This window comes from Myxocyprinus asiaticus, chromosome 40, assembly GCF_019703515.2.
Source record: "Myxocyprinus asiaticus isolate MX2 ecotype Aquarium Trade chromosome 40, UBuf_Myxa_2, whole genome shotgun sequence".
Taxonomy (NCBI): domain Eukaryota; kingdom Metazoa; phylum Chordata; class Actinopteri; order Cypriniformes; family Catostomidae; genus Myxocyprinus; species Myxocyprinus asiaticus.
This window is the reverse complement of record NC_059383.1, coordinates 13,387,410-13,413,630: the sequence shown is the minus strand read 5'-3', so window position 1 is coordinate 13,413,630 and position 26,221 is coordinate 13,387,410. Positions and strand designations below refer to the sequence as shown.

At 36.4% G+C, this 26,221-nt stretch overlaps 1 protein-coding gene across 3 annotated transcripts in view; it reads left to right on the top strand.

Moving 5' to 3' along the window:
* The window catches only part of LOC127431021 (drebrin-like), a 125,081-nt gene that overhangs the window by 93,142 nt on the left and 5,718 nt on the right, over nucleotides 1–26,221 (top strand). The window contains exons 3-12 of one of the 3 annotated variants that reach the window (XM_051681207.1): nucleotides 3,301–3,413; nucleotides 6,442–6,516; nucleotides 9,568–9,714; nucleotides 10,423–10,500; nucleotides 11,600–11,751; nucleotides 11,844–11,901; nucleotides 12,307–12,360; nucleotides 16,039–16,153; nucleotides 18,624–18,728; nucleotides 24,178–24,285. In XM_051681207.1, the coding sequence (XP_051537167.1) occupies nucleotides 3,301–3,413; nucleotides 6,442–6,516; nucleotides 9,568–9,714; nucleotides 10,423–10,500; nucleotides 11,600–11,751; nucleotides 11,844–11,901; nucleotides 12,307–12,360; nucleotides 16,039–16,153; nucleotides 18,624–18,728; nucleotides 24,178–24,285 (1,005 nt within the window). Of the gene's footprint in view, nucleotides 1–3,300; nucleotides 3,414–6,441; nucleotides 6,532–9,567; nucleotides 9,715–10,422; nucleotides 10,501–11,599; nucleotides 11,752–11,843; nucleotides 11,902–12,306; nucleotides 12,361–16,038; nucleotides 16,154–18,623; nucleotides 18,729–24,177; nucleotides 24,286–26,221 lie in introns of all 3 variants that reach the window. The other 2 variants (XM_051681206.1, XM_051681208.1) reach the window with 2 other exon arrangements.

The window sequence follows — 26,221 nt, the reverse complement described above, 5'->3', positions numbered from 1 at the left end:
TACTGTCCCTGTTGAAAAGTGTTCTGGCAGAGTGAACTTGAGGGGGTATGTAGAAGCCATATCTAATTGCCATGCATGTTTTGATGGTTCTTCAGTTGGTTTCTAGCCTCTTAACTGTCGCTTTCTAAAAGAGGCATGTAGATTTTGCCTATCACAAGCTTGAAAGATCCCCTTATGGGATTTGTGCAATTTATTGGATTCTCTGACAGAGCCCCCTTTAAACCTTGGACAATTTAGAGATCTCTCATTTAAGACAGCTTTTCTTCTGGCTATTACCTCAGCAAGAAGGGTGAGTGAGTTGAATACCCTGTATGTGCACCTGACATGATTAAGTTTAGGAGAAGAGGGTTCAGCCATTGTTTTCCTTTCAAACCCAGCATTCCTGCCAAAGGTACTGCCCCACTCATATGTATCCAAGCCATTTGTCCTTGATCCTTTTCATTCCCCTTCTCATGACTATGTGGAAGCTGCTAGATTGTATCTAATCTGCCCAGTCAGAGAACTGAGGAGGTAAATTGCTTGCACGCAACCAAAAAGGAAAACGGATCAACTGTTTGTCTGCTATGGTAAATCAGTGCAAGGCCTGGCTGTGTCCAAACAGCGATTGGCCAACTAGGTGGTCAGATTGATTAGCTTACCACAATGTGGGTGTGCCTTCTCCCAAGGGGGTGGTGGCCCACTCTACTAGAGGGATGGCTGTCTCTTGGGCACATTAGTATTCCTTGCCATGTTTTATTAACTTGTTTTGACACCTGGTGGTTTGTTTGTTCAATTAAAATGGAAACTAATAAAAGATTCTGGTCTTATTGCCCCATTATTTTCCCCTCCTGACCTTAACTGGTACACGGTTGACCTATACTCTGGTGTGTTTACTGAGGTGAAATAGAACGGAGGGTTACACAGATAACCCAGGTTCAGTGAATAAGGTCAAAACACATGTGTTGTCACTCAGGTAAATGCGTGGTGCCAGTCTGCAAAAGAGAAAGTACTGGCCCACACCTGTATTTGTAGAGGTTGATTAATTTGATATACGTCTCCTGACAGCTCACCATCAGCGAGGCTAACCCATACTGTGGCTTGTTGACTTTATTCACAGAACCTGGGTTACCTGCGAACCTTTTTTTTTTTACTCGGTACGTGTAAAACCAAGTTTGTTTTCAATGGGAATGATGGCATGCTTGTTTTCATGAATCCTGCCATTTTGTTGTGCGTACCCCACAAAAGATAAAAATACTTTATATTTTCATAGCTGTAGTGTGTCATTAGAGGTGATTTCTTTCATAACTAATCATCCGGCATTTAGCTTTTACTGTATGTGGTTAGTTCCCTTTAGAATAGTCTAAAACTCCCTGTTTCCTATATAGTGCACTATGTGGCATTTAGTGAACGCGTAAGTGATTTCGTACACAGCAGATGTCTGCCCACCAATCCTATAAATTTAATCAGAGTTCTATTCATCACGATTAACTTATTTCATAGAAAAGTAGCATATTTTATGAATAAATAATTGCAGTTTGCTGCGTATCGCGTACTGTGTATAACATCCTTTACTGTCCAGAATTTCACATCTCACTCCATTTTAAACTATTATTCTTTATTCTGTTATGCTGAAGTTTATCAAACTGCATTCTCTTTCTTTTCTCAGAGCTGGAGGAGGTAAACCTGTCATTTCACACTGATGACAATCATTGAGTCTGTGGATAATGGAGAGCTTGTTATTAAGGGTCATGTTGATTAGCACAGAGAACATAATTCAGGAGTTACTTTGGTCATATGAAGTCTGTTTTAAAGAGATTTCCCACGTTTATTTGCAAAGTCAGTTTTGAAGTATTTGTAACTGTAACCACAATGGTTTCTGAGAACCGCAGAAAAAATACATGTAATTATACAGGCTACAAATGTAATTTATGGGTCCAAAAATTAATGCGGCAATAAATGTACAACTGAAAATCATTTAACATCATAGCACCCTGTTCTTGAAGAGGTACTAAAAATCTGTAAAAAGCATGATATGAGTAAGATTGCTAAACCTATCAGTTAGTGAGTCAGTCAGTGAGTCAGTCAGTCGGTCTGTCTGTCTGTCTGTCTGTCTGTCTGTCTGCCTTTTAATTACCTGGTGGAACAATTGTTTATCGTGACTAATATTATTAATATTATATATAACTTCTTAATTATATTTAGAACTTCTTAACTGCTATGTTTAACTTCAGGTTGAGCAAACTTACTCATAATGTGATTTTTAATACCTTTTAATAAAAGATGTACTTTAATACTTTTTTAATACCAGATTTTTTTTGTATGTTACTTGGCAGAAGAATTGTTCTGTGACTAATATTATTATATATTATTTATATAATTTAATTGACCCAAAAATAAATAAAAAAAAAGTGCTGTGCAGGTTTAAACATTTAGATTTTAGAGCCATAAACAAACCCATTTTTTTTATTTTTATTTATTTTTTATTTTATTTTAATTGGAATGTACATACTGGAACAACTAGGAATAGTGCATTTTACAATTTTATTTTCACAACTTGCTATTCTGTTAAATTGTAAATTACATAGATTTTTATTTTATGAAGATTATTTTTAAGTTTTACATTAAGATTAGTTTAAAGTATGTTAAGTTTGTAACATACTTTGTAAAGTTGTACAAAAGTGTAAAAGACACTTTTATAGTGTGGCAGATGCCTTGCACATTGAATATATGTTTACATTTTTTGCGTGGGCAGTGAAAAGTGGGCTTATGAGAGAGAATGGAATAACTTCCCCAGACAGTGTGTGTGACTGTGTGTCTTAATATCTGTCCAGTCCAGCCCTCTCTAGAGATCTGTCTCTGTCTGAGCTTTTAAGCTCTGATTGGCACAGCCGTAGCTCTCATGAGAATCAGTCTCTCGCTGATCAGTCATGGTTATCAGCATAATGGGTAGCCAACAGACAAGGGGATTAATTAGGCATCTCAAACTGAAAAGTTTAGACCCATGCATTTAGAATTGTATTATACAGTAGTATTAAAGGGACAGGTCACCCAAACATGAAATTTCTGTCATCATTTACTCCAGTCACCATTCACTTTCAATGTATGGAAAAAAGATGCAATGATATTGAATGGTGAATGGAGTTTTGTGTTCCACGGATGAAAGAAAGTCATGATGGTGAGTAAATGATGACAGAATGTTTGTTTTTGGGTGAACTATCCCTTTAATTATTTTAAGGAAAGAAGACTTTACATTTCAGATATTTTTCATGTTTTATAATACTGTATGTACTTTATGAAATGTGTCTTTTGTGTGTTTGACAGAGGGTGGGCTGGCAGAGATCGCAGTTACCTTCGATAACACCCGCATCATGTATGGTTTCTGCAGCCTGAAAGAGCCCACCTCAGCTCTGCCCCGCTACATCCTCATCAACTGGGTGAGTTCACGTCACAGCCATTCAGTAACATTGGCATTTTGCAAGCTGTTAGCAAGAACACTTATGGGGCTTTTCCACTGCACGGTACGGCTCGACTTGACTCGACTCTGCTCACTTTTTGGGGGTTTTCCACTGTGGATAGTACCTGGTACCTGGTACTTTTTTTAGTACCACCTCGGTTGAGGTTCCAAGCGAGCCGAGCCGATACTAAATGTGATGTCAAATCCCTGCAGATCACTGATTGGTCAGAGAGAATCATCACTACCAGCGTCACTGGATTTGCGACACGGGACATCAACCCGCTATTTTTAAAGTTAGCAACAGCGATAGCAGTATCATTTGTTCACGCGACTTTCGAATTGTAAAAAGAAATGGCTGTGCGCAAAACCACGCCGTGGTCAATAAACGAGGTACAGACGTTCCTCTTGTTAGTAGCCGTGGAGAGGATCCACGAGAGCTGGATGGGGTGACGCAACTATGATGATCAGCCTATAATCCCACCCACGTTGAGGCTGCACTAAACTGCAGTGGAAAAGCAAACTCAGAAAAGTAAAGCGAGCAGAGTCGAGTCGAGTCAAACCGTAACGTACAGTGGAAAAGAGGCTCTAGAAGTCAACAAAAACAGAGACGTCAATATAACTTCATAGACTATAGACTTAAATGTGACCTCAGTGGCACCCATAAAGGGACAGTTCACCCCAAAAAACTTTCAAGTCTTTATTCACTCACTCTTATTATGTTTCGAACCTGTATGACTGTCTTTCTTCTGTGGAACACAGAGGGAGTAATTTTGAATGAACTGGTCATCCTTCTCCATGCATTTACAATGAATGGGGCTGAAGCTTTCAATTTAAAAAAGTACTCAAAAGAAACTTAAAAGTATCATAAAAGTAGTCCATGCAGCTCATGCTCTTCAAGTCTTCTAAAGTAATACCATAGTTTTATGTGAGGAACAAACTTTTATATCTTGACCTACTGTATGTCTGCATGGAAGTCGCGATGTCCGATTCTTAAACAAATGGATCTTTTGAATCAGATGTTTTAAATGTATCAGCTGATCATCAATTGAATCAGGGTTAGTAAATGATGACAGAATTTAAATTTTTGGATGAATTATTCATTTTAAATCTGAGTTTTTAATGGCCAGTTCTTAAGTCTTACTATAAATATGCTAATAAAAATTAATTAAAACATGAAAGTAATATACAGTATTATACAGTAAAATATAGGAAACTGCAGCAAGTATTTCATATTTGACCTAATAACACTGAAAATATTTATTTATTTCATTTAATTTTAATAAAGATTACTCAAACTAATTAAATGGCTTTTGTTGTGAAATTGAAATGCATAAAAAAAAACTTTGTTTGTGTATAATGGGTGCATATATATATTAGATAATTATTATAAGATAATATTGTTCATAATAGAGTAAATAGAACCAGCCAAAAAGCCTCCAGACATGATTTTAGCATGCCAATTTGTTAGTTTACAATGCCCATTTTGAAGTTAGCAGCAGTATATTGGAGTACATATAAATGTAAACAATTTAAAATTGCACACAACACATGAAATAAATGCACACTTAGCTACTTCAATGGGTTGCAGAAGAATAGGATGCAAAAGTAATTCTTTTCAGTTAATTACTAGTTTTCTTGGTACTTTGTTGGTTTTGTACATTTCCATATATTTTCATAGTAAGTATATTAAATTGTGAGAGTTATATTATATTGAATAGGTACTGATAAGAGAAATCTGCCCATGGTTATTTGAATTGTTTTAAATGCATTGTTGCCTTGGAAACGCCTGTCATGTCTTTCTGCAGTGGAACTCAATTTCCACCTCAATTTAAGGATGTGATTATCAGTTTTTAGTTTTGTGAATGCGGTGGGTGGCTATAACTACCTAAGGGAGCAATCTGTGACAATTATATATTGCAGAATTTTTCTCAGTACTCTGAAGTGCATTACTCTGTTACTTTACACCCACTGCATACGAATAGTTGACATGTGGCGTGTCCTTGGACATCGGTCAAAAGTTTTGAAACACTTACTCATTCTTTATTATAATTTTTTTCACATTTTAGAATAATAAAGTCATCAAAACTATGGAATAACATAAATGGAACTCTGGGAATTATGTTGTGACTAAACAAAATCCAAAATAAATCAAAACTGTTATATTTTAGCATCTTCAAAGTAGTCTTCTCCATTTCATTATAATTGGTCCTGTGTTGTGATTAATGAATAAATAAATATATGTATATTTATACTGTATATATATACACACTACTGGTCAAAAGTTTTGAAACACTTGACTGAAATGTTTCACATGATCTTAAAAATCTTTTGATCTGAAGGCGTATGCTTAAATGTTTGAAATTAGTTTTGTAGACAAAAATATAATTGTGCCACCATATTAATTTATTTAATTATAAAACTAAAATGTAATTAAAAAAAAAAAGTATTTTAAATTGATGACTTGGACCAAATAATAAAGAAAAGCAGCCAATAAGTGCCCATCATAGATGGGAACTCCTTCAATACTGTTTAAAAAGCATCCCAGGGTGATACCTCAAGAAGTTGGTTGAGAAAATGTCAAGAGTACATTTCTGCAAAATCTAGGCAAAGGGTGACTACTTTGAAGATGCTAAAATATAACACAGTTTTGATTTATTTTGGATTTTGTTTAGTCACAACATAATTCCCACAGTTCCATGTATGTTATTCCATAGTTTTGATGAATTTATTATTCTAAAATGTGAAAAAAAATATAATAAAGAATGAGTAAGTGTTTCAAAACTTTTGACCGGTAGTGTATATATATATACTGTATACTGGTATGTCTCTCAATATGAGGTCATAAAAACTACATGTGTAATAATTATAGAAGAATTGGCAAAATGCTGTTTACAATAGATTTTGATAGAGTATAGCCTGTTACACTGCAGGACTTATTTTATGTCAACTACCCATATACTGCAGTTGTAGTCAGTGAAATAATCGTATACATAACAATGTGTGTTTAGGTTGGTGAAGATGTGCCTGATGCCCGGAAGTGTGCCTGTGCCACCCATGTAGCTACCATAGCCGAGTTTTTCCAGGTGGGTCTCACCAAGGTAAAACAAACAACTTTCTCTTCCCTTCTGAAATACTGTAGGTAATGAATCATTTCCCTCACAAATCACTTCACTGTCACTGTCATTTTCACATCATCACTCTTCTGAGTATGTGACGTACACTGGAATATTAGCTGTTAGGTTTCACTGTATTCTTTTGCGACATTAAAAACTTTCTGCAAACAAATAAATTATTAATAAATTAAGAGTTCTGCAATATTAGCTATTTGTTCTTGATCTAAACCTTAAAATTTGTTTCGTGTCACCAAATGTATTATATGTAACCAAAAGTTATTATGTTAAATAATATTTTGGATTGAATAAAGCTAGTTTATTTATATATTACTACACATTTTTTAGGTTGACATTTTTTTCAGTGTAGCATTGACAGTAAGTATTAAGGGTGAATCTCATAATCTGCCAAAAACTTCCGGGTAAAAAAAAAAAAGAAAAACAAAAAAGAAAAAACAATTAATTTTGCATTAAGAAAATGAAGATTATTTTTGCACCACCCTGTTTGAAGCGGTAACATGTAATGGTTGCCTTGAGAAGCTTTTTGTACTTGATCTAACCCTTAAATGTGAACCCTTAATGTTACTATGTAGTCAAGTTGATTGAGACATGTTAATTAATATTATTTACGTAAATAAAACCAGTTAATTTAGATGTTACCACATGAAGCAATTTGTATATTTTTATTTTTTTCAGGGCATAAATAATTTTTGCATTGTTACATTATTTAATGACAATTAACAATATTTCCCTATAAAATTCTCATTACTGTAATGTAATTTTTTAAAATTATTATTGGTGCATGCATGTAATCACATCATCAGTAACACATTGATTATTATTATCATCACTAAAATCGATCATTAATTCGATGTATCTAATGTTCTTCATCACATGGATGCATTTTTTACACCCCTACAATTATTGAGCATAAAAAAAACCTCACTTAATTTGGGTGTGCAAGCTGACAGTTTGGGTGGCACACCCGTGGCTATGCCACTAGTTTTAATTTTCTGTACTGAATTTAATTACTGTATTATAGGTACAATCATCATTGTAAATAATAAGACTGACACATTACAGAATTGTTTGGAAAATGTGCATAATTGTCATGAAAATAATGCCGCAATGCAAAAACTTCTAATGGTCCCATAAATATGCTTGATTTTGGGGTTAATATATCCCCAAAAAGTGTTTTTGTGGGATTCACCCATTGAGACGTACAGTAATTGGTATTTTCCAAAAGCTGTTATTCTGAAGCGCATGATCAAATTTCATACTTTCACTTGTCTTTTATGCATGCATTCTCACTAATAAAATCCCTCTTAATGCTTTTCAATACAACCATTTTGTCTCCGCTCACTGTATAGCATTGTTTAACAGCATGACTCGATAGCTCAACAGGAATTCAGTTCTGCACAAAAGCAAAACATAAATCATGTGGGTGGGCTATGGAGACTTGTTGGGTTTGTTGCATGTATGTGTGCTTGTGTGATGTGCAGTGGAGGATGTTTGTAGATGACTAACAGGGTCCTCTCCTGGGCTATTGTGTGCAAGGTGTCTGTCGATGTGAGAGATCTGAATGGGGGTCTGCTCGGCTTTTCAAAGAGCTCAATCTCTTCAACGTGGTTCGTGGGCGAGAAGGAGAGAGAGAAAGAATATTGGTATTGAGGTAGAGGAACATCAGTGAGACGACCAAGGCCGACGCAGGGTTTGTGCTTTTGGGGCTGAAAGGAAGACTGTGCTATCAGGAATGAATTAATCTTAAGTGCCAGTCAGCTCATTGGCTGCTCTTTTTGAGTTTTTGAAAAGACTGCATTTATGCAGTATTGTGAGCTTCTGCTTTCTGGCTCTGAGGAATACAGTACACATGAACTAGATTCACTGTACATATTTGGTTGTTTGATGTGCTTACCAAGGCTTGGTTAGAGGTGCAGCCAACTATGCTGTAATACGAAAGCAAAAACAGACAAGCAGAATGAAGATTTGTTTAAACTTTAGGGAATGTGTAATTGCTTTTACATTACTTTTGAATTAATGTAATTGTTTGAGTTCTGTTTCTAAATTAAATTATATTAATTCATATTTATTCCTTTTGCAGTGCTGACTTCATAATTCAGTAATTTTATTGGTCAATCATTAAATAAAAATGTAAATGTAACAATTCATATTCAATATTATTTTAGAAAAATGTGTATTCCAAGAAACTGTAATTGTAACAAGTGTTACACTGCTTGTTTTTACTGTAAAAGTAATTAGATTACAATAAATAATTACTTTGTTATCAGATTACACCTTACACTGATTATTACACATTAAGTTTGGAATGCATGTACTTATATAATTCAAACTATATCTTCTGGCCTTGTAATAAATCAGTATCACACACTGCAGGGTTAAAAGATAAATTCTGCATTTTCTCAGAAGTATTAAAAAAAAAACAACACCTCGGCATGGCTCTCTGGCACCTCAGATTCCAAAAAGAAAAACAAATTGTCCGATCTTTGTCATGTCAGACCCTGTTGTTCTATATTCGCCCAGAGCGGCACTGTTTTAAGTGCACATGCAACCCCTTCAAACAGTTCAACCAGTGGGAAGAAATTCGTAACAATCACTCCCCACCCCCCTTGGGGTTCTGCCAATTTGAAAATTCCAATTTAACCCCTGATTACACATTAAATGTAGTTAACGCTATTAAATAATTTGACTAAGGCCATGTCCACACTAATAATTATTGAAACCTGAAAATCAGTTTTCAGTTTCCTAACAGCATTGTTTTCCATAGTATGTAGTTATAGAGAGTGTTTTCGGTGGAGGACAATACCATTCTAGTGTGGTAGTGGCCTAAGTTCAGTATGCTGTCAATTATTTCAGTTTTAACTCATAGGGACACACATAAAGCACAAATGGCCCTTCCTCCTGACAGTGACCCACGCCATACAGACTTACTGAGTCCTCATCATTTAAATGCAAGGTTGATGCTGTTTGCAAGGTGACGTGAGTGTCACTCTTTTCTCTCTACAGGGTGTTGACGTCATCGTCAATGCCAGCAGCATAGAGGACATCGACCCCTCTGCCATCGGACAGAGACTGACCAATGGGACCGCTCCAGTGGCCAGCCCGGTGCTCAGCCGCCTGCGAATGAGAGACGAGGAGAACACAGAGCACGTTGTGCGTGATTTGTTACGGAAGGGTTGCTTAGGGATGGTTGGGTGGCAGTGTGTGTGTTTGTGTGCATACGGACTCTAAAAGAAAGGGGTAAAATCAAGTTGTTTGTGAATTAATCTCTATTAGTGTGATGTCTGTCACAAGGGCACAGCCTTGTTGCTGTTTTTAGAGGAAAGTGCTTTCGCTTAGAGCCACATTGTTGTTAGAGGAACTGAAACAATGATGTTTTCTGTGCTATGTGAAACAGAGAGTTGATTCATACACACTTCTGAAATTATCAAGATCCTTCCTTCTGTTTTGCTCACTTATCTGAACAACTCTCTGCGTACATCTTTTTAATTCTGTCATCATTTACTCACCCTCATGTTCCATGGGTTTGGAACAACATGAGAATTTGTAAATGGTGACAGAATTTTAATTTTTGTATGAACCATTCATAGTATAATTATACTTTATTGCTGCCAGTAGACCTTTGAATTATTGTATCGTACCATAGCTTTTCACACAATCAGATTCAAGTGCCAAATATAACCTAATCACAAAGCCTGTTTTTAGATCTTTCTGTAAAGTGCTTGTGCTTTCTGGCTGGCTTAAATTTGGTGAAGAAACAAACTGCCCCCTTAATGTTGTTGAATCAACATCTCTGTCCTTAGCTGGCTGTCCAATTAAATTGGCCAGTACTCACACTTCCCCTTTTCCTCTTGGCCACAGGGAACCACCTACGAGAAAACAAATGCAAAGATCGAGATGAAGAAAATCAATCGAGAGGAGTTCTGGGAACAAGCCAAGGTAGAAATTTGATTCCTCTGGGTTTCTGGTGCAAAGATGGTTAGATATAAAGATCTGCGACTCTTAAGGATGGTAATGCGAATCACTGTAACCAGTACTAGCACACACTGTTCTGATGACTAACCTCATTGTTTTAGCATTACCATTAATGAGGAAGTGCTTCTTTCAGATTGGAAAGCCATTCATTGTTGTTCCAGCTGTGGCATTTACTATTACTATTATATCACAGCTATTACTATCATACTGTACCAAATTCAAATGATGTATATCTCATGAGATAGTCAAAAGATCGAAAGTCAATAATATGGAATGTGAAATAGTATACATGTAACTGCTTATTGCAATTAAAAATAAAACTGGAGGCCTATATCTTTTATAGACATTGATTATAAGATACATAATGAACAGCTCTTTAGTTCTAAAAGTTAAAAAATACTTAGAAAATAAAGGTTAAAAATACTTCGTTTTTCTGCGTTCCGGGTCGTACCGCACGTGGTCGATTGCATTCCAAAGTATACTCTTTTGTTTGCAAGCAAATACAAATGCTTTCGACACATGCACTTTACAGCTGCTTTGTGATACTCTATTAGTACAGTCAGCTGCATTCACTGACGATATGCACAGACGAGGACTGTCCACGCGAAAATCTGGGCCGCACGCAGACAGTCTGCACAGACTGTGCTAATGACTAAATCTGAGTAACACATAATGTTCCAGTCAGCAACGCGGACAACCAAACACTACAAAAAAAGTAGTTTTCTAGTAAAAATATCTAAATGTCCTATAAACAAGATATATATACCTGAAAAGCAAAATTTTGCAGAATAATAAGACTTGGTTTTAGAACTATATCTTGGATTAAATAAATGTTTCTTATTTCACTGGCATGTTTTTTTAATTTTTTATTTATTATTATTTTTTTTTATGCATAAATATCAAAATTTAGTTCGATTATGCTTAAAAGAAGAAAACATTTTTGTTTTTATCTTATGCGGTTTTGCTTCTCAAGATTGTCTGTGGTGAAAGGGTTAAAAAATACAATTGTGGCTGTACATTAATTTGACCAAAAATATACTGATGTGTTGTGTCTTGTTGAAAGCGGGAGGAGGAGTTGAGAAAAGAGGAAGAGAGAAGGAAGGCCGCAGAGGAACGGCAGCGCTTTGAGGAAGAGAGGATGGAACTGGAGAGAAAAGAGCAGGAGGAACGAGAGAAAAGGTTCCGCGAAAGGGAGAGGCAGATAGAGGCACACAGGTAAAAGAGAGGTCACAGTGATCAATACTACTGAGTCCTTCGCTTACTGTACATTAGTTATAATGCTATGTTGTTTATATGTAATGTCTCAGGAAGAAGATGCAGGAGGAAGAGGAGGCCAAAGAGAGGTCAAGGAGTCAATCCATGATTGTAAGTGTGCGTGTGCTTTGCATGCAGTAAACCAGGTTTGGTGTCTTACAAAATATTTTGAGGGCTGAATAACTTTTTGATCAATCAAATTTTCTGATGATGCATGATGGTTCATGGGGTAACAAGAAGGTTGCTGGTTTGATTCCAGCAAGGTGCAAGCCATGAACTTTGAGCGAGGCACTTAAAGGATAGGCACCTATCGGATAGTTCACCCAAAATGAAAATTAACTCTTAAATATTGTATTATTCATTTGGAAAGCAAATAATTTACAAATGACTATGTTTGAAGTATAACAGCTCAACCTACATCAAACTGTTCCAAAAAAAAAAAAAATAAAAAAAAAAAAGCATAACGTGTGCTGCCCTCTGCTGGACATAAACATTAACAAGCATTCCTCTCTGCAGACAGAGCCCAGCAGTGAAGACCCTGCACTGGACAAGAAGGAATCAGAGGTTGAGGTGGGTTGAAACAGAGCTTTGAGGGCCACACTAGCATCACCTTGTTTCTTAGTGTTTTTTAAACTAAATATAAACTGCGAGCCAGTGCAACCTGAATGACCTGAAATGTGGGGCAGATTTGTGTTGTGGTGGTAACAGATATTCCATTGGGGTTTACATGTGGGTCAGTGGGATTCCTCTTGCTATTTCAGGTGAGTGTGTTTCTGTGTGTGCAGTCAACGATGGTGGTGGTGTGAGACCTTCAATCTGGAAAATGACAAAAATAAAGCCTAATTTAAAACACTATTAACACATTGCAGTTAGTATTTGTCACAGCATTTATTACTGGGTTACATCCATGATCTCCTCAGGATCTAAAATAGCCTTCTAAATGTACAGTGTGCTTAAAATACATCAAAGCAGTGCAAATGAAAGCAATTAAGGGGGCATTGCGTCATGCCTTAACCTGTGGTGGAGTCTGGGTGAGGTAGCCTGGGTAAGGTTCCAGAAATTGGATAAAGCCTGTATCAATAGATGGCAAATTACCCGGAATTGTTCAATATTTGTTTATTTTTTCAAATATTATCATTAAGTAAGGGATAATCCAATGTTAGGTGTGCGTTAAATGATTTTAATCTCTCACTTATACCATTGTCACTTGCCAGCATTTAGTTACAGCTGTCACTGATTTCCAAATTTCGACTGGAAGAATAAAAACAATGGTTAACTTTATCTACGGGTCGTTGGATCTAGGGTTCTGCCCGTTCTAAATCAGACACAGAGAAAAAGTAGTGCGATAATATCACATTTATTCAAATTAATTGGACATGAGTTTTTTGGAGACTACACACTCAGTAAAAGGCAAACTTACTGCTCATGATGAGTGGAAAACCATCCACAACGTTTTGAACTCTCAACGTTTTGAACGTTTTTGAAACTTTGACTTCTGAGACATCGGTGTGGTATCCATTAAGGCTGCACGATTGATTGAATTAAGATGAAACTGATGAACACTAGTGTCTCTTCCATTACATTTTCCTGTAACGCTTCACAATTGATTTAAAGATGCCATTGCATAACTTGATAATGTTGTGTTTTGTGATGTGACAGTTAATCCCGGCTTTGAAGCTCATCAGACTTGCAATACATTATTTGCGTCAGGAGGTAGTTTGAACGGAGGCATAAAACTCTTGCAATGTCTCATTACGGAGGACAGCAGAGTAGGCGCATTAATATAGGACAGTGATTAAAACTGACTGGAACTACCTGTGCATTACGTTTTAACGCATGCTTTCCAGCCAATCAGAATCGCATTTTCGAATAGACCAAGTAATGTTACTTTACATTCCAAACCTTTGTCTGCATATTGGCTGTGGCCGCGACACCAATTGAGGCTTTAATCATAGTAAAATCAATTTGATGGACAACTTAAGTGGCTTATTGCTATTTACCAACAGTGGCAACAACATTTTGATAAAAGACAACAATATTTAATAAATGATTGTGTATAAATATGTATAAACACTAATAATCGTTATAAACTTTTTCTGTCAAATAAAATTAAGGCAAGAAACATACTACATTAGTATGCAAATGCATTGCCAACATGTGGTCTGGTTGAACATACATAATGTGCATTCTTGCGTTACTGTGGCAGTAGCAAACCTCAGTACTCAAAAGGGCAATAGAGTTCCTTCAAAATTGCAATAAAACTCAATGTTATTATACAGATAATTTGCTGTAAATATATTGACTTTACCTTACTTGCTCACAAATTCCTCTTTAAACTGTTACTCCGCCACAGATTTTCTATACTGAGATAACAAGCTCTGTGTTTTTACCATAGGAGAGAGCGTAACGGTCAACTAGCGTGCTACGACAGTAAGTCATCGTTTGCGGATACCATACAAATGAATGTGGAGAGCCTTAAACTGACACCTACCTGTCGCAACATTGTTTGTGTCTTCTCTTATAAAACAGCAACTTTATCATAGTAAACTCCACACATAGTTCATTCTAAAAGGATTGTTAAGTGTAAAACATGTTGAAGATTAGCAGACAGGCACTCAATTCATTAAGTGATGAGCTGTTTTCTCACAAAAGCAGTTTATTCAGCACACTGATGCATCTCCTCCATAGACAGCCTTCTGGTCTCCTCGCCAATGTACCACCCATAGAATATCTATGGGACCGCCACATTATGCATTGCTTTGCTAACCTTGTAGGCTCCCCTTGTTAGAAGGGCTCGGACTCCACCATGACCATGACAGTTGTTGAATTGAAAAAGAAAACTCACCATAAAAGTGAACAGTTCTCACTAATGTCAGCTCTAGCGCCCCTTGTGGCAATGTTGAGAATGCAACGCACACTTGCGTTGAGTTATGTAATGCGATCAGACACATTTTGAACACAACAACTCTCAAAATCGGTCATGCGTAGCAAGTAGTCTCAGCGTTCATCGACTTGCATAAAGTATGTTTTGGCATTAAACATTTACTTGCGATTAGGCTTTACCCTTACAAAAAATGACAAACTTGCCATGCAAATGAGCTTGCGATTCACCGCAAATGTTTGCCAGAAGTTTGCAGCTCTTCACGAGTGGTGGTGAACCTGCAGCAAACCTTTAGTGACAATAAAGAGTTTGCTGCAAAGCTCATTTGCATGTGGAAAATCATCAGTGGTGAATTTGCGGCAAATTTGCGGCACGTTTACAGCAAGTTTGCCAGAACTCTCGATTTTTTGTAAGTGTAAGCATGTGAAATGACTTCTGACTGCGCAACAACCATGAACAATGGGATATGAAGTCATGCTCCAGGTTTTTAATCATTAATAAATCACAAATAATAAATAATAAATTCAAAATGTTACAGTATATTATATGCTTCACTTTCCCGCAACACTGCAAACTATGCAGCTTTGAAGTTTATATGCTTTGTATTGAACTTAGAGGTTAATCACTGATCCTTACATCCTCCACTGGTCAAATGTTTTTTAGCTATACAAATTTGCAGCGCAGTAAAGGCAAAACTTTTTCACAAGTTTGTGTTTCTGCTGTCCTGTGTCTGCATGCCTGTGAATGGAAGTGAATGGAGCACAATGTTTAGTGTGACGCTCTTGTTCACGGTTGCCAGTAGCAACTTGATGCATTACTATGCATCCTTCGGATGAGACGTTAAACCGAGGCTCCTGACTCTCTGTGGTCATTAAAAATCCCAGGGCACTTCTCGTAAAAGAGTAGTGGTGTAACCCCAGTGGTGTAATCCTGGCCAAATTCCCCCCATTGGCCCTTCTCAATAATGGCCTCCTAATAATCCCCATCCATTAATTGGTTCTACTGTATAACTCTACTCTCTCCTCTCCACCAATAGCTGGTGTGTGGTGAGCATACTGGCACACTATGGCTGCTGTCGCATCATCCATGTGGATGCTGCACACTGGTGGTTGTTTGAGGAGAGTCCCCTGTTCACTGTGTAAAGTGCTTTGAGTGTAGTGTCAGATAAAGCTCTATGTAAATGTAACATTCATTTATTCATTCATACTATAGAATTCAACTGATGTGCAGTCACAGCTGTGCATATATTGCATATATTAGAGTGAATTTTAATGTGAGTCATCCAATCAGATTTTAGAGCTGGGACTATCAATTTTGTAAACAACAATTTCTTTAACCTCCTTTTGTCTGTGTTAATGTGTTGATAGGAGGCAGCAGCTATCATTGCCCAGAGGCGCGACAACCCGCGGGAATTCTTCAAGCAGAGAGAGAGGGCACTGACCAACAGTGTGGATGTCTCACCAGTCACCACTCACAGGACCGGTAAGATCATGGGGCAGAAAAGGGAGCAGAGTGATGATGCTAAATCCTAAGCCTGTGTTTGTCCTGCTACTTGTCCCTCACTTGTTTCTTAAGCTGTCATTTAATGTGAATTAAACCGCACAGCTCTGTAGAGACCATCTGCCTCAGACAGTGCTGAAATCCTTGCTCTGGATAATCACTCTGGAGGGTCATGGACAGTTTTCTACGGCTCTTTTGTTTTAGAGGTTAAAGAGGATCTAAACTTTCATATATGTTTGAATGTTTTCCAAACATTCCCCTTTTTGTCACTTGTCGGCAAAACAGATAGTCCCGCCCCAAAATTGCACCAGCTAGTGGGGATGCTCAAAAATGCAATGTTTGATAGTGCCACAGTTTTTACACTTTTTAAGAGAATCATCCTATGAATGGCTTACTTACAGTTGTCTCTGCATATGAAGACTGGGCAAGAGAAAGTATTTTTGCATAGAAAAATTTACACATTTCACCCATAATCAACTTTTTCACGATAAGATTCTACATTATGCTGCATTATAGCATCCATTACAAAAAAGAGTTAACTAGCCACAAACTTGGCGCAAATTTGTCACTCATTATTTGAAGATGCAAATGAGCATGTGATTCAACAGAAATGTTTGCCAGAAGTTTGCAGCTCTTCACCAGTAGTGGTGAACCGGCAGCAAACCTTTGGCAACAATGGACAATTTGCCACAAAGCTCATTTACATGTAAAAAATAATCAGTGGCTAATCTGCGGCAAGTTTGCGGCAAATTTGCAGTGAACTCTCTATTTTTGTAAGGGATTGCATGGATCCCACTCGAATAAGGCAAACTAGTAGAGAAATGTCGATACAAAAGTGTTGATAAAAAATGGTGCTAAAATCTCATTAAAAATAGACTATTTTACCTATTTTTGTGTGTAAATTATTTTTAATGCTTATTAGAGTATTATTCAATGAAAACGAATGGAAAGAAATGTTGACTATAAATATAGGAATATACTGTATACTGTATATTGAATGAAATATATTTATTTTATTCAGCGCTGACAACTATCGACTAATAGGCATATTTTACTGCCAATTAGAGTGCGGCGTCATTAGCTTAGCAACATGCTAACATCAAACACTGTTGAAATCAATTGGTTCATTTTGGGTGCTTTTTTAACTTGTACAGTTTCCTAAATTTATGTTATTCTGTACAATACATGTATTTGTTGAGACATGTACTTTTTATCCAAATAGTACCTTGGTCTCTTTCACATAATTTCCTATTTCTCCTTTTGTCTTCCATTTTATCACATCATCTTCAAATGTGCCTCCACTTTTTGAAGGCTCTACCTGTAGACAGTAAATGAGGGCTTCTAGTTGGGTTAATTAATATAATTTCAATGCTGTTTACCCAGCACATTTTTCATTGATTGCTTTATTGTCAGTTAAGTAGTATTGGAGCCATTTCTTGTAGAAAAGGCCAGTATTGCTTCTCACCAGCATATGTTGTGTTTTGGATGCTGGTTTATTGCTTAGCTAGCTTAACAGCAAGACTTCCTTTGTCAACCAAATTTACCAGAAAGATGGTGAACAGCATGACTAAGCTGGCCCACCAGCTAGATCAGCACATCATTAGCATAATCCTGCTCAACTATACAATGTTTTTATCATTCTTTGTCATATCATTCTTTACTTATCATTACACAGTAGCCTGTTCAGTATTGGAGTGAAAGTCCAACTCTTCACAACCATTATTAAAGGGTACCGACATGGAAACATTTCTGTCTTGTCTTGTTACTGTATGATCAAAGCTCTATTGAAATAAAAAAAAATACATGCTTAAGCCTGCCTTTGCTATTTGACTGGTCTTAGCTGGTTTAAGCTGGTCAAGCTTGTCTCCCCACCTGGGCAAACTGGTCTTCAGCTGGTTTACTGGTCTCCTAGCCTGACCAGCTGACAAGTGGCCAAAACCGCTCTTAAACCAGCAAACCAGACCAGCCTGACTAGGCTGGAAGAGCAGCAAGGACCAGAAAACCAGTTTAGGCTGGTTTAAGGTGTTGTTTACAGGGTGTGAGACATCACACTAACAACTGTTTTCTTACCTCTCTCTCTACCTCACCATTTTCTCTCTATTTCTCCCTAATTTATTTTTTCTTCTTCTCACCCCATCTGTTGGTTTTTGACTCAACTGTTTAATTTCCTTTTTTTAACCATCCGTAAACTCCATCTCTCCTTCTGATGACCCTGGATCTTCTTTATAACTTCACCCAACCGCTGCACACCCGTCATCTCTTCTGTTTTTCACTTTTGCTTCTCTCTCTAATGATTATTCTTTCTACAAATCTCTTACTCTTCTCTGTCCCTGGATTTCCTTCCTCCTGTCTCTCCGGTCTGGTCTTCCTCTGTCACACCTGTGTACGTCAATCTATTTGTGTGTGTGGGTGTCCGCGTGTCCCGCACGATGGTCCTGTCTCTGTCTACCAGGCCGCTTGGACAGTCCATTCTTGAGGCAGCAGCACAGTCCGTCTGATTGCAGCCCGCCCCCCTCTCGCACTCCGCCCCCCTCGCGGCGGCAGCCAGGTCTACCTGGTAGGTACTGGACAGATCTTTGCTAAGGGGGCCACTGCATCAGTGTAGGCTCACCAGGTCACCAGCCTAGTCTGTTGCCACGCTCGGGACTGAATTACCGATTTTTCTGTTGGCTTCCAACACTGCACTCTTTACAGCATTCACTGTAGCTGCACTGCACCAGAATGCACCCCTGTTTTCCACTGGCAATATGTTCTAGTGTTAAAGGGATACTTTACACAAAAAATTGTTTCTGTCTGTTACTCACCTTTATGTTGTTCCAAAGCCATATGGGTTTCTTTCTTCCATGGAACTCAAAATGGCAATTTTGGGGATGTTATTACTACTGTCAAGCTCTAAAAAGTAACAAAAAAAAAACAAAAAAAAAAACACCATAATAGTAATCCACACTACTCCAAATCTTCAGAGACCACACAATTGCTTTGTGTGAGGAACACACCAATAAGTAGTTATCAGTGTTGGGAAAGCTACTTTTAAACTGGAGCTTCCCAATCTACAAGTAACTCAACAGTAGTTTAAAGTAATAATAATATTAACTTTTTATAGCATAGTTTTGTATCATATTTTATAGCATCTTTTAGCAATTTAGCACAAAGTGCTTAACAAAACCTAAAATCAAAACACACTCAGTAAAACACAACACATTCACATAGCAATAAATGCAAGTCTATACAAATGAGTTAAACGAGACTAAAAACAGACAGATTCAGCAGAACTAATATCCTAGGGCACGCTGTTCCATAATCGTGGGGCCTGCACTACAAAAGCTCTATCACCTTTACTTTTGCATCTGGATCTTGGAACATGCAACAGTTCACGACAAGAAGATTTAAGAGGTCTAACTGTTTTGTAAGGTCTTTTTATTTTATTTATTTTCTCCCCTTTTCTCCCCAATTTGGAATGCCTAATTCCCAATGTGCTCTAAGTCCTCGTGGTGGCGTAGTGACTCGCCTCAATTCGGGTGGTGGAGGACAAATCTCAGTTGCCTCCGTGTCTGAGACCCTCAATCCGCGCATCTTATCACGTAGCGCATGTGGAGGCCCATGCTGTTCTCCATGGCATCCATGCACAACTCACCACATGCCCCACCGAGAGCGAGAACCACACATTATAGTGACCACGAGAAGGTTACCCCATGTGACTCTACCCTCCCTAGCAACCGGGCCAATTTGGTTGCTTAGGAGACCTGGCTGGAGTCACTCAGCATGCCCTGGATTCGAACTCGTGACTCCAGGGGTGGTAGACTGTTTCTAAGGTCTTAAAAGTTCTGCTAAATATTCTGGTTAAGTTAAACTATACTTTTAAAAATCAGTTTGCTACACTACAAACAACTAATAAGAAGTAGCTTGCTACATTGAAGCGATTTAAAAGAGAAAATAAATATATACTATAACAATCAGGTGTTATAATTTATTATTATTTAATTGAATAATATCACCTGATAGTTTTATTTCATTTGGATGACATTAAACAATTAGGGTGGCAACATTAAAGGAATATTCCTGGTTCAATACAAGTTAAGTTTAATTGACAACATTTGTTGCATAATGTTGATTATCACAAAAATAAATTTTCTTAAATTTCTTAAAAATGTTCTTATTTTTTCTTAAAAAAAGCAAAAATATTGGTTCCAGTGAGGCACTTACAATGGAAGTGGATGGGGCCAATTTTTGGAGGGTTTAAAGACAGAAATGTGAAGCATAAAATTTTATAAAAGCACTTACATTAATTCTGTTAAAACTCATGCATTATTTGAGCTGTATATTTGTTTACATTGTCATTTTTCAGTCATTTTAATGTTTTTGGGTTTGTTGACATTACATCGTCATGATGGCAAAGCTGTAAAATTGGCTATAACTTTACACAGGAAAAGTAATACATTTGATCACACTAAAATCATGTTTACACGCATATTGTTTATGTCGTGTGGCTATACATTTGAAACAGTGAGCATTTTAACGTAAAAAAATTGGCCACCTTCACGTCCATTGTAAGTCCCTCACTGTAACACAGATTTTTTTTTTTTTTAAGAAAAGGAGGGACGAGTAAAAATAAATTTTAGTGGTAATCAACCCGGAATATTCCTTTAAATTTAACATGCACATTTATACTAAATATAAACTAAAAAAACTGAAAAATGAAACACCTTAACTGAGTCGAAATATAGTGATAAACAACAGCAATTAACTAAATATTTATAAAATTAATAATGTATATAAAAAGAAGGCAAAGTTACTATGACACTATTTTGTTTGTCATTTTAGGAACTTGAAATTACCAAGTAATCAAAAAATGACCAACCGGATTTGTTACATTGAAAATAACAGCATGGGAATTCTGCAAAATATCTCCTTTTGTGTTCCACAAAACAAAGAAAGTCATACACATTTGAAACAACACAGGGGTGATTAAATAATGACAGAATTTTATTTTAAAATTGAACCATCCCTTTTAATATATTTGAATGGCAGTTGTAGTAGCTGCTGTCAAAGCCTTATGAAAATGAAAGTTCTTTCAAAGAATTTGGATAGTCTTTTCCAACTCCAGAGCAGTTTTAGGGATTCATGATGAAAGCAAAATCACTTTTCTAAGCACTTCAGAGTTTCTGTACTAGCTAATTACACTACAGCCTTCTCAGTGTCCCAGTCCATTCCTTCTCAAGATGACTGTATTTGATCCACAATGCCATCTTCTATGGGTCCATAGTCAGTTTATGTGTTCAATATTTGTTGTCTATTGACTGTGTATTCTGCACAGGAAACATTCAATATGTGTTATTTTGAAGCTGAGCCATGGACGTTTGGAAGACTGAGATAAAATGGTTCTTTTGCTTAGGGAGAAGTGGTTAAATCTTACAAATGTTACTCCCCTTCCTCTCCTTCCATGCTCTTTCTGACGGATCCCGGCGGCCCTGCATACACTTCCCTCGCTCCACCTGTGAGTGTCTTCAATGTCACACCGCACGTGATTGTGGTCTCTGAGCCCTTGGGCTTGAGTGCCGTGGACTCTGTGTGACTGTGATATCATGTGTGACCTTTGTGGAGTGGACTATGTGGTGTGTTCACTGTCAAATTAAACAGCAACACGAGGACAAATGGTGCCCACAATTATCAACATACACTACGAAGACTAAACACTCAGGTCTTTTCTAAGACACAGTATCTAGAGTTTATCTAGACTGATAAGAGTGGATTTCTCTTTTAGAATTGGGTGAATTTTAATCGTGTCACTTTCCCCATGCAACTGTTATTGTGCATTCATTTTTATGATGGTCTGTGTCTGTTCATGAATTGTCTTTGTTACAGTATATGTTGTGTTGAGTTTCATTCAGTTGTGATATCTTGTACATACAGCGGTATGACATTAAAAAGTCTATCTACAAAATTTGCATAGTTGAACTCTGTTTTTGTTTCTGATTTGTACAAGACCATGAGATGGGTACTCCCAAAGGAAAATTGTATTGCTCAGAGGTTGCTTTTTTACAAACTTAAGAGGCTTAATGTAGATCTCAGTTAAGTTTTAAGTAGCAACTTTGTCTCAGATGTTTCTCTGAAAAATCATGGGGAGAAATAAAAATAGACACAGTTGAGACTCAATTTTTTTACATAGGGATATAAAATGATTGTGGATAGCAGAGTTCAGATAATTTGGTCATGGAAGAAGTCTCATGAGAAATGTTCGTATTGGAATCTCTTACTTTTGATTCCAGATTTTGGTCTTAGCAAAACTTGAGCAAGGTTTGTGATACTGAGCACATTTACATGCATGTTCTTACACCGATTATGATTAATAAGCTGACACGATGTGTGGTTGTGTAAGATCATAGACGATGTAAGAATAAACCAATCGATATGGGTAGATTTTTGCCCATTATGCGATTTTGCGTGACATATAAACTCCTTAAATGTGTGCATGTGTTGTACGCATGCCTCTTCACGGTTTGATGTTAAAAGCGGAGAATGACACTATTATTCCAAATGTCATGTAAACACGGATTTTGTCTGATTTTTTAAATAAGCTGGTCTTTGGGAAAATTCAGCTTATTGGTGTGTATGTAAATGGGCTTATTGTTGAGATCTCTTCTGTAACATTTGTGGCATAATGTTGATTACCCTAAAAAATTATTTTGACTCTTACATTTCTTTTTTTCTTTTCTTTTTTTTTTTTTTTTTACAGCACAAATCGCAGTTACAGTAAGGCTCTCACAGTAGAAGTGAATGGGGCCAGTGCATAAACATTAAAATACTCACTGTTTCAAAAGTATAGCCACAGGGTGTAAACATTATACATATTAACATGACTCTAGTGTAATAAAATCACTTACTAACCATATCTGTGTAAAATTATATCCAATATTACAACTTTGTTGTAATGACAGCATAATGTCGGTAATCCCTGTAATCTGGAAAACGCTGTAACGCTGGTAAATTCCTGATTTTATCACACAAAAACCATGTCAAACCTTATAATTTTTATGTCTTGTGGATATACTTTTAAAACAGTATGTATTTTAATGTTTATGGACTGGCCCCATTCACTTCCATTGTAAGTGCATCACTGTGACTGCAGTTTTTAATTTCTTTGAAAAGGAATGAGAGATGAGTCTAAATTATTTTTTGCAGTAATTAACGTTATTCCACAAATGCTGTCTATTGAGATTAACTTGTATTGAACCCAGAACATTCATTTAAGGAAAATCTCAATATTCCTTCCATTAAATTCCATATCTTTCTAGAGAAAAAACCGACATATTAAATTGATCTCATATGTTATTTTTCTTTCCATTGGGCTAGTGTATCCTGTTTTGGAAAGACTCCTAAAATTGCACACACAGTAAAAATAGATAAATTCCTGATTATCTTGTCTGCATTCTCACATTTTTAAATCTTGTCTTTTATTGACTACCAGCCCCCTTTTTAATCAGTTGAATTAATTGAATATTTTTAACCTGTCAGCTTGCTTTAACTTGTCATGAGATCAAGAGGTCAACCTTTAGAGTTTCTGTATGTATCATTCCATTGGGCCATGACACATTGTTAGATATACTGTATATGATAATACATGCTTCAGTGCCATTAAGACATTTTTGCCATCCTTCTTGCATTGATGTTTGTAGAAGTGTGTATGTTGAGAAACGACATGTCACATGAATACTTTTGCTAAATTTTACTTGCGAAACTCATCTTTCTGCTATCACTGCGCTGCCATGTGTTGTGCCTTGGTCATGTTGGCATGTCTGTATTTTGATGTCACAATCATTGACAGCCAGACACAGGAGATGCTGCTATTTTGACAGGCAAATCACTGCTTGCTATTGTTTTGCATTGTTAGCACCCCATTCAGACTATTGATAAAGTTGTAATTGGTGTTGTGATTGATATTTTGACCGGTATGAAGTTGTTTGAGTTTGAGCTCACATTCAAAGTTCACCTTCTCTTTGATGTCTCAGATGACACGACTGAAGGAATCCTGGAGCGCAGCATGACCACCGGATGTTCTCCTATCCCTAAAATCGCCATTCAGGAGGAAAAAGACGACTTCATTCGAAGGGAGTTTGGTAAGGCCTTAAAATATGATAACTTTTTTTATCTGAGTCATTCTGTCTGTAATCTTGGCTCTTGATCATTTCAGGAATGCTTCAGTCAAGATGTAATGTAGTAAGTGGGTGGAACAGATTGTTTCATTCTGATTATATAGCAGTGCAAGTGAGAAGTGAGTGATGTTTTAGCTGCAAGTTGCACTATAGTAACAAATACTACATTGTGTACTGTAGGGGCCGTGGCCTAACAGTTAACATTTATTTCCTGTCATCTCTCGACTGTCTGTATCAATAAAAGTGACATATATGGGAAAAATAATACATGTAAATATTACACTATAATGTGCATTAATTATAGTAATGATTACTATAATTTAATAATAATAATTACTATTACTATAATAAAATACAAATCATAACATATATATGGAGCGCCAAGCAGGAAATAATTATATAAATTCTAAATCTGAACATATTGGCTATTTCTAAATCCGAATATGTTGTCAGAAATCTGAATATATTCACTCTAAAAAATATTTTTATTCTATATAAAATATAGAATATATTCTAATATTTTTTACTTTATTTTTAAGATTTCTACATTTAGATTTCATAACAAAAATTCCATAAAAATTTTAATTGTGTAATGTTTAGCAAAATTTTTAAGTTTACTCAATTCAGTTGATGGAATTTTGCTATTAAATTGAAATGCTTAAATCTACAAATAATTTTTTGAGTGTACTCTGAATATATTGTTAGAAATCAGAACTAAAACTATGTATTCAGATTTCCATCGATATGTTTAGATTTCTATATATATAGATTTACAGTTATATTTTTGGATTTATGAAATATATATATATATATGTGTGTGTGTGTGGATTTATAACTACAAACAAAACATACAAACAAGATTTACAACTACAAACCAAACAAATGCCATTTTTTTCCCCAAAATTTGTTTTATTTAATTTGTTTATATTCAAATAATTTTTGTGAATGTACTTGTAAATCAGAATATATTGCTATAAACTGAATATTTTGTTTTTAGTTTTTTGAGGGAAAAATATGTATACAAAAAAATACTAAAACCCCCCTATATTAAGATAAGTTAATACGTTTGCAAAACTCTTGGGTTAATAAGTTACACAGATGGGAGTTTGTTATTGCTCACCTCAAATCATCTCTCATGGAAACTGACCCAGATGACATGGTCTGGGACTGATTTGTTTGTCAAGATTCTGTTTGCCTTCGCAGCTGACTTAAGCCCAGTGCACACTGTACATTCTGGCCATCTGAGACAAATTTCGGGAATCCTAAAGATTTTTGTCGTCGTAGGGCAAAATCGGCAATCTTACAACATTCAGTGTGACATGTTCACCAACGACCGACTAATAGCCTTTGCGATGATCTTTAGCCTCCGATGAAGTTCTGGCAGTGTCAGAAATGTAGCATTGCAGCCATATAGTGTGACTGCTATTACGACGGCCAGATGAGATATTCCACTCCTCTCTCTCACCTCAGTTCACTTGAAAAGAAACCTGCTCTGCACCATAGCAACATCTGTGCCCAGTTATCACTCTACTCAAGCTCTTTCAATGATTTTTCTTCTTTTCATTTTATATAAAAAGTTTTAATAAATAAATAAGCAGAAAATACTTGGAGAAAAGTGTATCACTTCAGCAATATGAAAGCATTATTCCCTGAATAAAATAAATACAGAGCTTACAAAACTAAAATAAATGATTGCATTTTCTTAACACGTTTTTTTTTTTTTTTTCATATTTGTGCATTATCCATAGGGAATTTGCAAGCGCGATATATTATCAGCCTATATGAATTTTTGAAATTTAGCATTAGGTTACTAATCTAAAAGAGGAGAAAACTACTATAACCGTCCTTTTTTGTTTTCCCCAATGTGAATGGAGAAGTTTGTCATTTTTCAGGCCTGATA